Source organism: Styela clava, chromosome 4 (assembly GCF_964204865.1).
Source record: "Styela clava chromosome 4, kaStyClav1.hap1.2, whole genome shotgun sequence".
NCBI classification, from domain to species: domain Eukaryota; kingdom Metazoa; phylum Chordata; class Ascidiacea; order Stolidobranchia; family Styelidae; genus Styela; species Styela clava.
Genome location: NC_135253.1, coordinates 14,066,740 through 14,081,524, shown reverse-complemented (window position 1 = coordinate 14,081,524; position 14,785 = coordinate 14,066,740). Strand labels below are relative to the sequence as shown.

Sequence of the window (14,785 nt, the reverse complement as noted above, 5' to 3'; positions counted from 1 at the left end):
TAATTTGTGCGAAATGTGACTTCCAAACTGACTTAGGTTTCATATTGAAGCGAAATGACAATTTGGAAAAATTCTTTACACCCAAAAGAGAAGAAGTCCACTCATTTCCTTTGCAAAGTTTTATCAATCTTCCTTGGCATTTCATCCACTTCTGGAGCATGATTATGTAATAGAAGCTATATGCCTATATTCTTTAATGTTACCTAACATTAAACAAAAATACTGAAATAAGCATCACCTAAATCAGGGGTGTGCAATCCTTGCAGATATACCTGTATACAAAAGGGCCAGATACAAATAACTGGGTTAAACCAAAGGATGCACCTTTATTTGACATAAGATTTCTAGCAGGCCTAGGCTAGTTTCTAGCAAAGAAATTTTGGTTATTGATCTTGCACAGGATAGCTGTTAGGGCATTGTAACTTCACAGGCATGGATATTAAATTGGACCCAGGTACCGGTACGATATTGGCTTCGAAACGCAAAGGAATTGGAATTACTCGCACATACAGTATACAGACATAGGCCTACCCAGATTAACCCAAATTGAAAACTAGTTTCGACTTTCGAGGGCCGCACACAATTCAAAATTAGCACTTTTCATGTCCACACAATTTTTCCTTGTGCTGTTGTGGGCTGCAATTGAGAGGGGTTGGTAAAAAGGATCGTATTGGGCGGAATGCTGTAGATGCATGTCAAAATACAGAAATAGGGTCGATGAGTCAAACATGGAAAGAAAGTGTCACCGGTACCCATACTGCCGTTTATAAATTTTAAAATACGCGCAAGTTTGGTATGTAGTTTGAACTTATAGGAACAGTACAGCGGTATTATCAGACTTTTGTAGGCCTACCCTATTCTACAACAATCTCTGGTGAGTTGTCCACCTCCAATAAAAAGTACCGGCATCGATATTAGTCTATTCTATTTGTTACCGGTACCGGTAAAGATTAGGAGTGCTGTCGCATAATAAGAATCGTTTTCTTTCATTTAGATTATTATAAAATACAAAGATCAGAAGGTAGGTACGACACCATACCGGTATCGTACCCTACTCGTCGGTCGTCGCGCGACTACGGTACATCATTGCTGAGATTGACATGAGGATTCGAAACTTTGCAAACCGCAAAGACTAGTTAGCCGACCTTTGACCCAATGGAATTTCTTGCACGTATCAGTTTTCACGAATCGTCATTTTCAAATTCAAACTAATTTACATCGCAAAATCGCTACCGCATTTTCTTTCAGATATCTATCTGAAAATCACAATTTGTCAGGCATTTCTCTCCGCGAAGCTCTTATTTGCGTGAAAAACAGACCGCGGACTTGACAAAACTTTATATATTTTCACATTGATGGCAGTTCGAGCATTTCACCGAATATGAATTCAAAATTTCCGAACAATTATCTAGATATCATCCAGAACCTGCACTCAGGGTATCAAAGCAGTTGGCTTTCATGTGGATGAATTTCGATTGAAGTGTTACTGGCCCTGATGTCAGGCGCCTGACATCTCAAATAACACAAAACTGAACGCTAAATTGAACAAGCTCCCGGCGACGCTGCAATAATAATCATACTCAGCCCGAACAGAAGTATTTTACCAGCTGTCATTAACAAGAAAAATTCAAAACCTAGGTTCAGTAACATTAGTTCTCAATTAAACGCTGTAGTTGTCAAATAAATCTTATATTTTGCTTCATACAAAAAGCAATAACAAGAAATCAGGAACAGGTCAATTTAAAAAATAATTTACCGCAGGTCCAAAACACCACAGACAACAGATTCTAATCGGCACTAGAGCTTTTTGTACATGAAATAGCACATTTCTTGATAAACATGAAACACAATATGTGACAAGGATAGGACGAAAACCTGATCTTTGCGCCAATATGAAATGTGACAGTTAAGGCAGTGCCAATTATGTTTTAATGTGACATCATGTTAAAAAGTACTACTGTATAAATTGACATCTAATATACATCCAAAATTATAATTGCACTATTTTCAAAATATAAAGAGAATCAGCTACATATTCTACTTACAAAATGAGAAATCAAAAAGGCATGGTGATAAAAAATATTGATAATTTTAGAGGCACTTTGAACTAGTGTAGTAAGACAAATGTATTAGGACTTAACGAGAACTATGACAATGTGACATGCACCGAAAGCTCAATATTCAACAAATAAAATATTCCTGCCCCTTCTGTTAACTCAGGGTTCACTAAAACTGAATAGTTAATCATGAAAAAAATGGCACATTCATTTTTAATTAAAACTGATAAACAAATATTTATCCAATCAAACCTATATATACCAGGTAAATAAAAGTATGAACATGAAAATAGATAACATATAATAAAGCTGTATAATCTGAAAACAAAAAATAAACTAGTATCCATATTCATTACAACATACTGAAAAAGTTTTTATCTAAATTACAATCAGAGTTCTCTGCACATCATTTACAATAATAATGCAGCGCTAACAAAATTATCTCTTGATTTCTGGCAACAAAACTGAAACTATAACATCAATTGCGATGCTGGCTGGTGACTTTGAAACAGGACATAATAATATTTAATATATGGATAAAATGGCAGAATGATGCGAAAATCAATTTCTATATTTATTTATAACATTAACCACCTGATTTAGGAAAAATATACAAATAATCTTATCATTCAGTAATATTAGACTAAATATACAATGAACACAATCCAAAGATGATAAAATCAACAATATGTACTTAAATTGAGAATGGAGATACATAATGCACTGAAATGTCTGTGATACCAAACAGGTTATTTGTTCTCATAAAAATAGAAATGCTACTAAATATTTTTTCAATGCTTGAGTAAATTGTCAGGAACCAAATCCAAACGAAAAGTAATCACTTTGCATAAACTTCTACTAAAGGAAAAGTTCAAAATCGTAACTTTCATACAAAACACATTTTATTCGTCATCTACTTTGCCCTCTACAATGAGATCAAAAGAAAATGGCTCGAAAGCATGTCCTTCTCCATGATAGAATTTGTCTTGAAATTCAACCCAGTGAAGACGCAATGCATGTAGGAAAGCTGACAATCCCTCCATGCCAAGAAGAATGCCCACAGTTAGCACAGAAAATGCCCTGTAATGCAACAACAAACACAAATAACAAATACCAAAAGGCAGTAACATGAAGTGAAAAATTTAAATGAACTTGATATTGTGTCACATAACTGAAATTTGATCTTTGATAGTTCCCACCATGATATTGTTAGTGAGGAAAGTTTCCCAAAAAATAAAAATATATTTTGTAGTAGTACTCACCAGAATATAATAAAGTTAGCTACAATACCAATATATCCTGAAAAAGATAAACCGATATGCATAACCATTGTCCACAACACCTCTGACAATTCTGAAAATAATATAATATATTGCTACAAGATAAACTGCTGTATTTTTATTCGAACAATGTTTCAAATGTTCGTTTGCATTAATGATAATCAACTCTATTCCACCGAAACTATTTGTAGTTTCCAGAAAGAAGTTAAATACACTTTGCAATTCATAATTTTTAGCTGCCTGTTTTAAAGGATGTTTCTGAGATTTGATGTACACAAAAAAATCATACAAACCAAATAAAAAATGCCAAAGGATTTTAAATCATTAAGCCAAAGTGCTAAATGGAAAATATCTTCTGATGAAAATTACCTGAATGAGCAAGACTGAGAGCCCAAAGTCGTAAATACGATGCAGTGTGAGAGATACAACTTAAACAATACTCTATTGTTTCAATCATTGAATGGATGACAACCTCCGTCATGTCAAACTAAAAAGAAAAGCAGAACTAAGTTGAATATATTAAGTTGAACAACAAAGCCACGTGGCACATCCACAATGAATCTCGACAAACTACAAATCCATAGATACTTTCGATCGGCTTCCTAAATGCTTGTTGTGATGGAGTTACCGAGTTACTTATTTTATTTTGAGTTGTTCAATAAGGAAGTGTTTGCTATCTTCTGTTTTCCATACTTTTCGGCTGACACCATCCTATATTTTTTATCATAGAATTTATTGATTTCAAAAAATTGCACTACCACATGGATTCTACATCGATGGATTTTGACAAACTTGGATCAATATCTTCATAACATACCGGTTCTTCATCACTTTCAGATTCGGTGGATTCCTCCACAGTTCCCTCAGCTGTAGAACCATAACTTATATGCTCATGTGAAACGATAGGAGCAGATTCACTGTCAGTGTTTGGATCATGACGCAGCATTGCATTTTCCTAAAAAATACAGAGATAAATTGTTATATTGAGCTAGACACAAAATATAAAAATTATTAACGAAGAGTTATCCAAAAAGCACATTTTTCATTTGGTTTTCACTCTTACGTATGGATGCTAAGTAATGGTTGATTAAACATAATTCTAAATTATCGCTATTAGAATGAGGTGTATTCACAATATTGTGACAATTCACATACGGTAATCAAAATAAGCCATTATCGCAGTGGAATTATTCTTCTTGCACGATAAATACATTAAAATATTCAAAATTTTAATTTAGATGATTTTTAGAATGTTTGTATACCATAAATATATTTATTCTTGATATATATTTTTATCATTAATAATATATCATGTGTTCAAAAAAAATATGGTTTTTAGTAATATATCATGCAAGATGGCCCAACTGCTATTAGGAAATAATTAAAATTGTCAACCAACATTTGGCCAACATTGTAATTGTAATTCACTTACATGAGCAAGCTGCCTTTTGTGTCTCTTGTATATAATGTATGGTTTAATACAAAGCATCCATGGTATACAAATAACAGCAACAAACACCAATACAGTTTGAACTATATTCTGATTCTCATAGAGTAGAGTGTGGTCATCTCGAGATGGTTTTTTAAACATAAACATGTTGATGAGTCCAATCAACAAACTTGGAGCATACTGAAAAATATTACAGATATAAATTTATATGTAAGTAAATGAGAATGCAAAACAAATTGAAGACAAATTTTGAAATGAGGAATAAACTATACCGACATAATTTAGAGTTTACACCACACCAATTTTGATTGGTTACCTATTACGCAATTTGATATTGCCATTGTGCTAATTGGCTTATATCGATAAATTCATGGAGGTCAGAAAATGATTTTTTTATTCTTGAATATTTCAGAAGTATTTTTATTCTGAAAAATTGGCATTCTCAGCAATTGGAGTCTCAAAATATTACCAAAAAATGGCTTATTCAAATGCTTAAAAAAATTTAAAAAATAGAGTACACCATTTAAAACATCAATCATCTAACATTTCACACATTACAAATCTGCGACTTCAAACTCATTGGATATACATTGACTTCATTCAGAATAGCAGATTACTCTATTTTCAGCCATCACTGATAGTTCAGATACATATTCAACCACAGTATTCCAAACACTGCACAAAAGATTTATGAATTATATGTCCATATAATTTAGATTTCTCAACCAATGTTCGCATGAACAAATCCTAGAAAAAATATATTTAGATTGCAATACCTTAGAATCAGCAGCAGCCCATGCAGCCCATTTATATACGATTGCAACAACCAAATATCCAAATATTGACAATATAAAGAGAAGTTGTGGAATGAAAACGCAGAACACATTCAGGTAATTTCTGAAGTAACTGAAATGAAAGTGATAAAAAATTGTTAAATATTGACAGATTCGATAACACATTTTGTATTAATATTCGTTTTCAGCTTGTGCATTACCACAGTAAATGCCAAATTTACATTAAATCTAAGTTTAAATATTTCCTGGGTAATCTAAATATTCGTTAATACCTTACTAGTAAAATTGATTTCAAATATTTTATATATGTTGAGTTATTTACTGCTAATAAAAACTATGTTATTTATATCCAATGGATGTTTCCCCGACCTTTGACTCCAGCATAATTCTCCTTGTACTTAGCCATTGCAAAATTTATGAAGCTGATTTGAGTGTAATGAAAATGAACAAGGAAATCAGTGCTCTGGGAAACATCCATGAGCGCAAAGATCCTAAAGTTGTTTAAGACATGAATTCAGACTTTATTCCATTTCATAAAGCTTTGAGTAAACTGATTTAATCGACATATAAAACTATCGACTTACATATAATTTAACAAACTTAGAAATAGGCCGAATATCATATGCGTTATTCCAATAATAACAGATCCTTTCATCTTGTAACTATTTAGAAAAGTGATTTTGTTTTCAGCAAGTTGCCAGATCTGTTTAAATTGAAGAATATATATTTAACAATAAGCACACATAAAAAAAAATCGAAGCCCGTGCCTGCTCCGCAGCTTTGAATGCCCAAAGAAGAGTTTTATGCTAAATTTTTATAAAAATGCCAGAACTCAGTACAGACAAAAAGGATAAATTCCAATAAAAATGGTAATGAGAAGATACACGATTTAATAATTCTTTTAAACTGGTCATGACAATTCTAAAATGACATGGAAAGCAGCAAAATAATTAACAATTACTGAATTTCAACACATAAAATTTCTTTGGTCATACAAAGTAAGCAGTCACTGCAAGCTAAGGTATATTTTGGAAGGAACGGAGTCTTGAAGATATTATGGATTTAAGTTTAGATATTTAAAATTGTTGCACAAATGATCAAAACAAACTTACAGGGTCCATTCCATAAAGATATGGATAACTTGTTGCATTGGGATATCCTAAAGTTTCACTTGAACTTCTCATCACTCCTGGAACTGCTGGATCGAGTGTCAAAGTCTTGAGAGTTGTATCATCAAGAACCGGACTGCAAATGACGAGAGATTTTGCAAAAAAGGTCAACAAGCAATCCCACATTTGTTAATAAGTGGATGAATCATTTATTTTATCTAGCCTAATCTGTGTGAATGACAAAATAAAAATCTAGTGAAGTAAATATAAATATGATATCTAGAAGAGATTGGTACCTTTACAAAGAAACAGCAGTTTTACAATACATCTCAATCTTATAGGCTTAATTCAACCGATTGCCTAAAATTTTATCCTATGTTAACCAGTTATGAACCATCAAATATTAGTTTTCAAGTCAAGTTCACACAAAAATACTGTTTCCATTTTTCATATAGGCATATGTTCAACTCCATTTTTGTAGTCGTTAGGATTCATGACTGTTACAATCTTTGCAGGCTGGTACAACAAACTCAGTATAACCATTTCGATCAAACAGAACAATGGTGCACATAGCACAATGAAGAATTTATCAGAAACTCCTATAAAGGCCTGCACTATCAAGTTAATATTTACTTCGATTGTTTCAGATCTTTGTGATTTGTATTATTCAACAATATTCTTACCCATAATTCATAGCTGATACATTCCAAGCACTTCCAAAGACATTGAGAGAGATAGAAAAGCATTCATTATATAAAAATCCAGTGTACATGGAAAATGCTCCCATGAAAAATATGATGTACCGTCCACCAAATATCATCTCCCAAAACTGAAGAAATATTAAAGATATGTGGATCAAAGACAATTATCTAAGGCTTAAAGAATATATGCATTATGGGGGAATCATAACATGTCAAATACCTCACTATCACTGAAGGTTGCCAATCTCTTTTCATATGCCACCATCCACAGACCAAATAAAAACATTATTAATCCATGTCCCATATCACCAAACATCACAGCAAACAAGAAAGGAAAAGTGATGATAGTAAACGGTGCTGGAAAAAAAGAAAAAGGTTGTGTCATTTTAGATTATCAAAAAATAGTTTATAATTGAAATTCTTTTTTTTTTAAACCAGGTCTAAAATTACATATAGTATGCCATATTCCACCAGTTTGAAGACATCTCCACTAGAATTTATGTTATGTGTAATACACTTCCAAATTTGGTTACTCATGCCTCTGCACTGTGATGAGTTTACTTTGCTTCTAAGTGAGTCTGTGAGACCTTACAGATCTTGAATTCTCAAAAAATGCGAAGAAATGTAGTTCAATTTAAGAGGAGGAAAAGAGCACAAGAGATACCTGATTTTGACAACAACCAGAGAGTTAAATTGACTTGCTTTTGAAATCACATACAGTAGTAAAAATATTTAAAAAACTGACTAAAAAATAATTTATGAGATTTATTAGCTAATACTGGTGAGAATATTTTCTTTGGTCGCACAAGTACAAATATGACATATTTTAGAATCTGACAATTTGACTCTTTTTAAACACTTAAATTATAGGAAATAATACCTGGATTGACTTCTCGATAATTTGCCACTCCATAAGCATCTACCATTCCTTGAAATGCACTGGATAGACTTGTTGTCTGATTATAAGTTGGTGGATCACGTTTCGTATTCATCTTATGGATGATAGAAGGCACAGATGACCCACTCACTTCCTACAAAAGAAAATTATTCCAATTGAGTGTTCCATTAAACTGTTGAAATTTGTATGGCATATTTGGTAATCTGGTTTTCACCATTCCTGGTCACTAATCACTATCATTGTGTAAATTTCATAACTGGATGCAGAGCCAACCTTATAATTGCTCAGTTTGTGTCAATCTTATTACAATCTGTGCATATCAGTATGTAAACAATCCTATGATATATATGATTTCTTTTAATAAATTGAATTGTCCTCGGTTTTCAATAATGACAAGAACCAGTGTGCTGTAAGGTAGGATTTTAGACGTTTATCCAACACATTTTGCTTTAAAAAATTAAAATTTTTAATGTTATTTAAAATGAAAAGAACATTTTAGACTATAAATTTTTGGGTATTTATTTGGATCTTTGTAAAGAGCATTAAAATATTTTTCAACTCAAAGAGCTGGTTGACCGGCATCATTGAATAGATACATATTAATACGAATCGCAGGTACAGCAAAGATTTTTTTGCAGAAACTCAATCAAATTGCATTTACAGCATTACATATCTCCATAGGAAATATATCGAGACAGGAAATGCAATCAATAATTTAAAAACAGTAACCATCTTCCTGTTTGCACTCATTGAAAGACAGCAGACATCAAGACAGCAGCGGAAATAATCTTTCAAAATATAATGTCACAGGATTTGAAATGTTTCAATAAAACTCCCAGTGATACTCACTTTGACATAGGCTGTAATTAGAGTGCAGATTGCAACCTATTTTATTCACGATTCACATATGTCAATTGTCAGAACAACAAATAGATGACAAAATGAATTTGACTAGTATGCCATCATGAAAGCCTACATATACACGGAAAAGCCAATGTACAAACACAGAGGTAAGGCAAAAGAGAGTGAGCAAAAATTCCTAATAACATAATAATAACAGATTAATGCTGACTACTATAATATTAGGGTGCTACCACAAAGATTTATCATTATATGATTTAAATTTGGGAATATCAAATAATGCTTCATCTATGCTGACTCAGTGACTCTTATGAAGTTAAGGTGAAAATTTGAACAACATACAGTTCCTTTTTGCAATGCCAGCTGTATTTTGGCCATGTCATCAACAGGACACCAACATTCTGCTATCAGACATTTTTGAGCAATGTTGACATTGAATAAATCAAGTGTGTGATAGATTGCTTTGATTTTGCGAACCTGAAAATAAAAAATCAGATAAATAAGTATTTTGAATATCCCGTACTTCGTAGACAATCGCTGAATTTAGTTTTTAAGGAAATAGATTGGTTTTGTTTGAGCGACAAAATATTTGACCCCTACAACTATTGAACACTGGGCGACAATTACTCGTATTTTTGATCTATGGACAATGAAATAACAATAAAATCTTATAGATATCCAGTAGCTGAATTTTTGAATTTCAAACTCAATTTCAGTGAAAGCGTTAGTGTGTGATGTGTCACAGCAACAAATCTACGATTGGCAAAGTAACATGAAAATTAAATAAAGGGTTGCTAACAATACCAATCACACACAAACACTTTGACACTGTGGTGTTCATTTTAATTACAATATATAGTAATACAATTATTCTTTTGTTCAATAAAAATAAATTTCATTACATTACTAAGTAGAACATACCATAATGAACCAGACTCTGATACTCAATGCAACTTCAGATAAAACACTTTTGTGATGATCAGCAGTTTGTTTCAAGACCTTTGAAAAAATTAGGCAAAATAATATAAGATTCCAAGCAGTTTGAATGATAAATCAAAAATTGACATTTATTCGACTTGATTTTCCACAATAGTGACTTGCATTATTTCAATGTTTCACAACAGCTCTTGGGAGGTAATTTTGCTTTGTTTTAGTATTACTAATATTCTTTAGTTCTTTTTTACTGCTATAATATTTATTTATGAACTAAAACTGTACAAAAGCTGGAACGCGACTTTCGCATAACACTAGATTAAGATCCATTAAAGACTGAATAAATAAATTAGTTTTTATGCATAATGAGAGAGGATCAAAAATTTCCCAAAAAGGTTGAGAACCACTGTATTATTTATTTCGAAATATACAAATTATGGAAATTTGAAAAAAAACAAAAAAAACATATTATAACAAATTGAAAAAAAATCAATATTCCTATCAGATTTACCATATTCTTAAACGATTATGAATGCTACCATATTTAGGTAATTTTAAGTATTCATACATATCATCCAGTTGTTTTAATCAAGCAATAATGTGATACTAAAATAAAGTGAAATTAGCTTAGCATTACACAATATGTCCTGCAGCGCATAATTTAGCTTATCGGCCAGGTCATGTGCCTTGAGTCAATAATGTATGTCACGAGTTCAGCCACAGCAAATATAATGTGCGGTAATGCATCTGTCAGCACAACAATTGATAATAAGGACAAATATTTAGTTTGTGACTCTTTATATATCGTATTTGAACAATGCACTTACAAACTAATATCACACAGAACAAAGAAGAATTGTAAGAATTCAAGCGACATGTCATGTTGATTACATTACCTAATCCATTATTCTAAAAAGTTCAACAAACCATTGCCATAACAGCAGATCAGAAATGCATTTTTAATAATTTTCAGTATTTTACTAGTTTGTGGAACCTATATAAACCTATTTATTGGTCAACATTTAACTGTGGTTGCATTGAAATCTCTCTTATCAATCAGAATTCGTGACTTTGCTTCGATTCCAGCAAATCATTACAAATTTACAGAATGAATATGACATGACAGATGAGTGTTACGACACCATATTTCCTGACTGGATGTTTGAAATCCAATGGGGGTTTTATGCTCCAGACACATTTAAAAAAATTTAAATTTCAACAAATTTCCAGACAATACATAGTTAAGCATGCATGATAATATATCTGAGACATTCTGAATCAAAAAAAAATCCATGATTTATTGTAGCTCCATAACAATGCATATGCCTTGCTATTTATCCATAGTAAGTAGTAACACTGAATGTAGTCATCATAAAGAAACGTTAGTCAACAGGAAGTGAATGAAACCAATGAAACACTTACTCTTCGCATATCATCCGTTCTTTCCGTCACTGTTACAAGAGTTGATAATCTTTCCGATGCTCTCTCTGGACATGGATAGATATCTGCTCGTAGCCTGTAAAATATTTGTATCAATAAATTCAGTTAATTTTTGTTAATTTTTCATTTCATATAATTTCAAATACTAACCCTTCACAAATCCTTTTTACTCTACTTTTAAGCTGATCTCCACGAAAGAAAATAACAAAAACGCATTTCTCAATTTTTTCACCCTAAAAACAAATGAAATGTCAAAATACATATAACTTGAGTTGAAAAATTTCTCTTCATACTTCCACAAATGGTTTGTGATTTTTTGGGGGTAAAATCAAACATAATCATAGAAACAAAAGCACTCATTGGAAATTTGCTATTAGGTATTTCCTATTAATGTCATACTAAGATTTAGATTAGCAATCGTTGTAAGTAGATTTGAGTGAACTATAATTTTTTTATTTTGGCCTGGGTGAGTTGATTCGTTTAAACCAGATAACCTTACTTTTTGACTCCAGACATGCTAAACTTTCTGCCAGATGGTCGTGCCCAACAAACAGGGGAACTAACTAATGAATGCACAGATTCAAATTTTAAGTTCCAATATGGAGACATTTCTTATACTAACACACATACTGTGTAAGGGTCTTCTAAAAGTTCATCAATATCAGCATAACGCATGAAGACATTTCCATGACATGCTCTCCACAGAATTCGTTCAAATCCAAAAACTTTTTGTCTTGCGATGACACCAGTAACAAATCTGAAATAGTAACGGAAATGTTACAGAAAAGAATTTATCCCCACAATTATATAAATTGAAAACGGGCAGCATATGTGAAACAAAAACTTTATTTTTTTATTTTGCCAAAACTATTTACCCCAATTTCAAAGTCGGATGTTCTGAATCTGGTTGAATATCCTCTTCTCGTAAAGGATTTTCTACCTGAAAAAGTCGTTTAATTTTAGCGTAATATTATAGATATACTATTTATATCTCTTTACAAGAAAATATTGATTTGATCACAAAATGGAAAAAGCTTGGAAAGTAGCAAACTGACCTCTTGAAAAAAGATTTGAGCTCGTTGTAAAATATGCTTCAACTCAGTGAGTTCTAGATAATTTCGTTTGATTGCCTCCTGGTTAGTATTGACTTCTCTTATTTCAGTCTCAAGTTTTTCAAACTTTGCCTGAAATTCAAAACATTGTAAATCCTTGATAACAACAAAATTTGTTTCTAGGGCATGACATGACCAGGGCATAAGACTCATACTTAGGCTACATATAAAAGCAAAGCCTTTACAGCCAAAATTTCAATTCGAATAATTTTTAAAAACAAAATCATGAAAGAGGGGTTCAATAAAGTAGAGATATATAACAAAATGGTGTCATATTATTGAAATCACATATCACAATACCCATAATGCAAAATTGTAGTAGCCTGTCCTAACATTCTTTGTAGGTGAGAAGAGGACATGGTTCCTGGATTGACAATTAATAAAGATATATGATAAATAGTATATTATATAGATTGACTTATAATAATGAGATAAGTATATCACATTCACTGTGATGTTTAATTAGGAATATTTTAATAAAATAACAAACACAAATAAACCTCCAGATCAATCATATCACGAGGCAGTGGGGCATCTGGATTCTCTCCATTGTCTACAATCGCCATTTCATCTTTTATTAATTCTCGTTCCAAGAATCCTTAAAATAAATAAAACAATGACTTAGGTACCAACTAGTCTAATATAAGAACTGACAAGATACTGTTGACATATAAGGAAATTTGAATTGAAAGACATTCAGTACTAAGACATGTTCAGTGGTTGATGGCAAAAATTTCTTGTGAAATATACCTGTTATAACTTATAAGTCAATTTATTTTAATACTAAATGCTTTCCCAATAGACTGCATTGAAGTGACACCCTGATAGGAAGGCAAGAGCTTCCAATTTCAAAATGGGCGGCCTTTGAAAGGGTTATCTGCTGATTTAGATGAGTGTTATGTAAGTACAAAGCATAAATGATATTGAAATTTTATTGGTTAGTTACTACTGCATACTTACTTAGTTTTCTTTCCATTTCATCACACCTTCGTACTTCATTAACAAATTTCCGTTGAAATGCATTTATATCAGGATTCAACTGATTGACAAAGAAAATAGAAGTTGATCGATAATAAAGACTATATGACCATATATAATTCTGTAATTATAACTTACATCACGAAACTGCACAAGTCCTAATTCTCCGAGTTCACTGACACAAGCGTAGGCTGATTCTGTTTGAAGATAAAGTTGTGCAAGGCACATTTTCTCACTTCGAAAAAGGGAACCCATGGTCAGACCTGCAGTTGTTGCTTAGCAGAGTAGATGCTAGTCCTACTGTGCTATGCCAGTATTACCGTAGCTTTAACTAGGCCTATATCGGTTCATCTGTTGTCTGCAAACTTCTATAGGCCTATTGGGCTGCAGATTTAATTCAGTAATTGACCAGATATCCCAGTATATTCTCTGAAACATATTTTCCGAAAAGTTAATAATAATCTATCTTCCACTAAAATATTATCAAATTTTTCTCAAGACAATTTTCTCATAACAAGGTCATCCACATTCACTCAGAAGTGAAGATAAACTAATCTCTAAATATTAATAAACGTATGGCAATACCCAGCCACATGCTGATTTACTCGAAACTTAAAGCATCTCCAAGTAGGACTAGCTAGATGCCGGGTAATTCGGGCGTAATACTGTAATACAGTTAACTTATATCAGTATATTGCAATTAATATCAAATGCGCTTGTCGGCTGATTAAAGGTCTATTTCCCCGAACGAACTTAAAACGGGAAGTCTGTCTATCAGTTGACGGTTACACTTGACATCAAATCGAGACGACGGTTAACTAACTGTTCCGAGTGAAACACAATTGCGAGATTCATTCAGCGCACTGAGATTTGCAACCGATGAACAACTCAATGCGTTTGGCATTACCGAAAAAAAAGAGAATTAGCAAGTTCGAATCCCATGATTTCGGAAAAAATAAATGTTCACTTTCAGGGTAAGCAATGAGCGGGGTACGGTAAGCAAGTAAATTCTCCGTAAAGAGATAAGAAAAAGGGTGACACCGGTACAAACTACAAATGATCAATTAATTCCTCGTGTTATATTCGCCTTATAAAGCTTTAATAAAGCATTCTAACTCAGTATGAATCGAAACCATTACACGTTAAACCATCACAATAAATTATCCTTATGT

General features: G+C 32.3%; 1 protein-coding gene across 1 annotated transcript; it reads right to left on the bottom strand.

Moving 5' to 3' along the window:
- Positions 1 to 1,673: 1,673 nt before the first annotated feature.
- Positions 1,674 to 14,054, bottom strand: LOC120326116 (V-type proton ATPase 116 kDa subunit a 1-like). Its single transcript, XM_039392348.2, has 21 exons — positions 13,752 to 14,054; positions 13,596 to 13,674; positions 13,136 to 13,233; positions 12,579 to 12,707; positions 12,399 to 12,463; positions 12,154 to 12,280; positions 11,674 to 11,756; positions 11,506 to 11,599; positions 10,072 to 10,149; positions 9,493 to 9,627; positions 8,272 to 8,422; positions 7,612 to 7,748; positions 7,374 to 7,519; positions 6,694 to 6,826; positions 6,166 to 6,284; positions 5,564 to 5,693; positions 4,770 to 4,967; positions 4,155 to 4,292; positions 3,707 to 3,824; positions 3,320 to 3,410; positions 1,674 to 3,137 (listed from the first exon to the last, which is right to left on the bottom strand). Exons 1-21 carry the CDS (start codon positions 13,866 to 13,868, stop codon positions 2,960 to 2,962), a joined length of 2,544 nt encoding a protein of 847 aa, XP_039248282.2. The 5' UTR covers positions 13,869 to 14,054; the 3' UTR covers positions 1,674 to 2,959.
- Between the last annotated feature and the right edge of the window lie 731 nt (positions 14,055 to 14,785).

What these genes read in the sequence shown, in the direction of transcription:
- LOC120326116 (XM_039392348.2), bottom strand. Translation starts at nt 13,868, where the DNA reads ATGGGTTCCCTTTTTCGAAGTGAGAAAATGTGCCTTGCACAACTTTAT. An exon ending in GTATCAGCTATGAATTATGG is followed by an intron (nt 6,827 to 7,373) that starts GTAAGAATATTG and finishes CGTCATTTGCAG; the next exon opens with TCCGGTTCTTGATGATACAA. An exon ending in GGGCTGCTGCTGATTCTAAG is followed by an intron (nt 4,968 to 5,563) that starts GTATTGCAATCT and finishes AATATTTTTCAG; the next exon opens with TATGCTCCAAGTTTGTTGAT.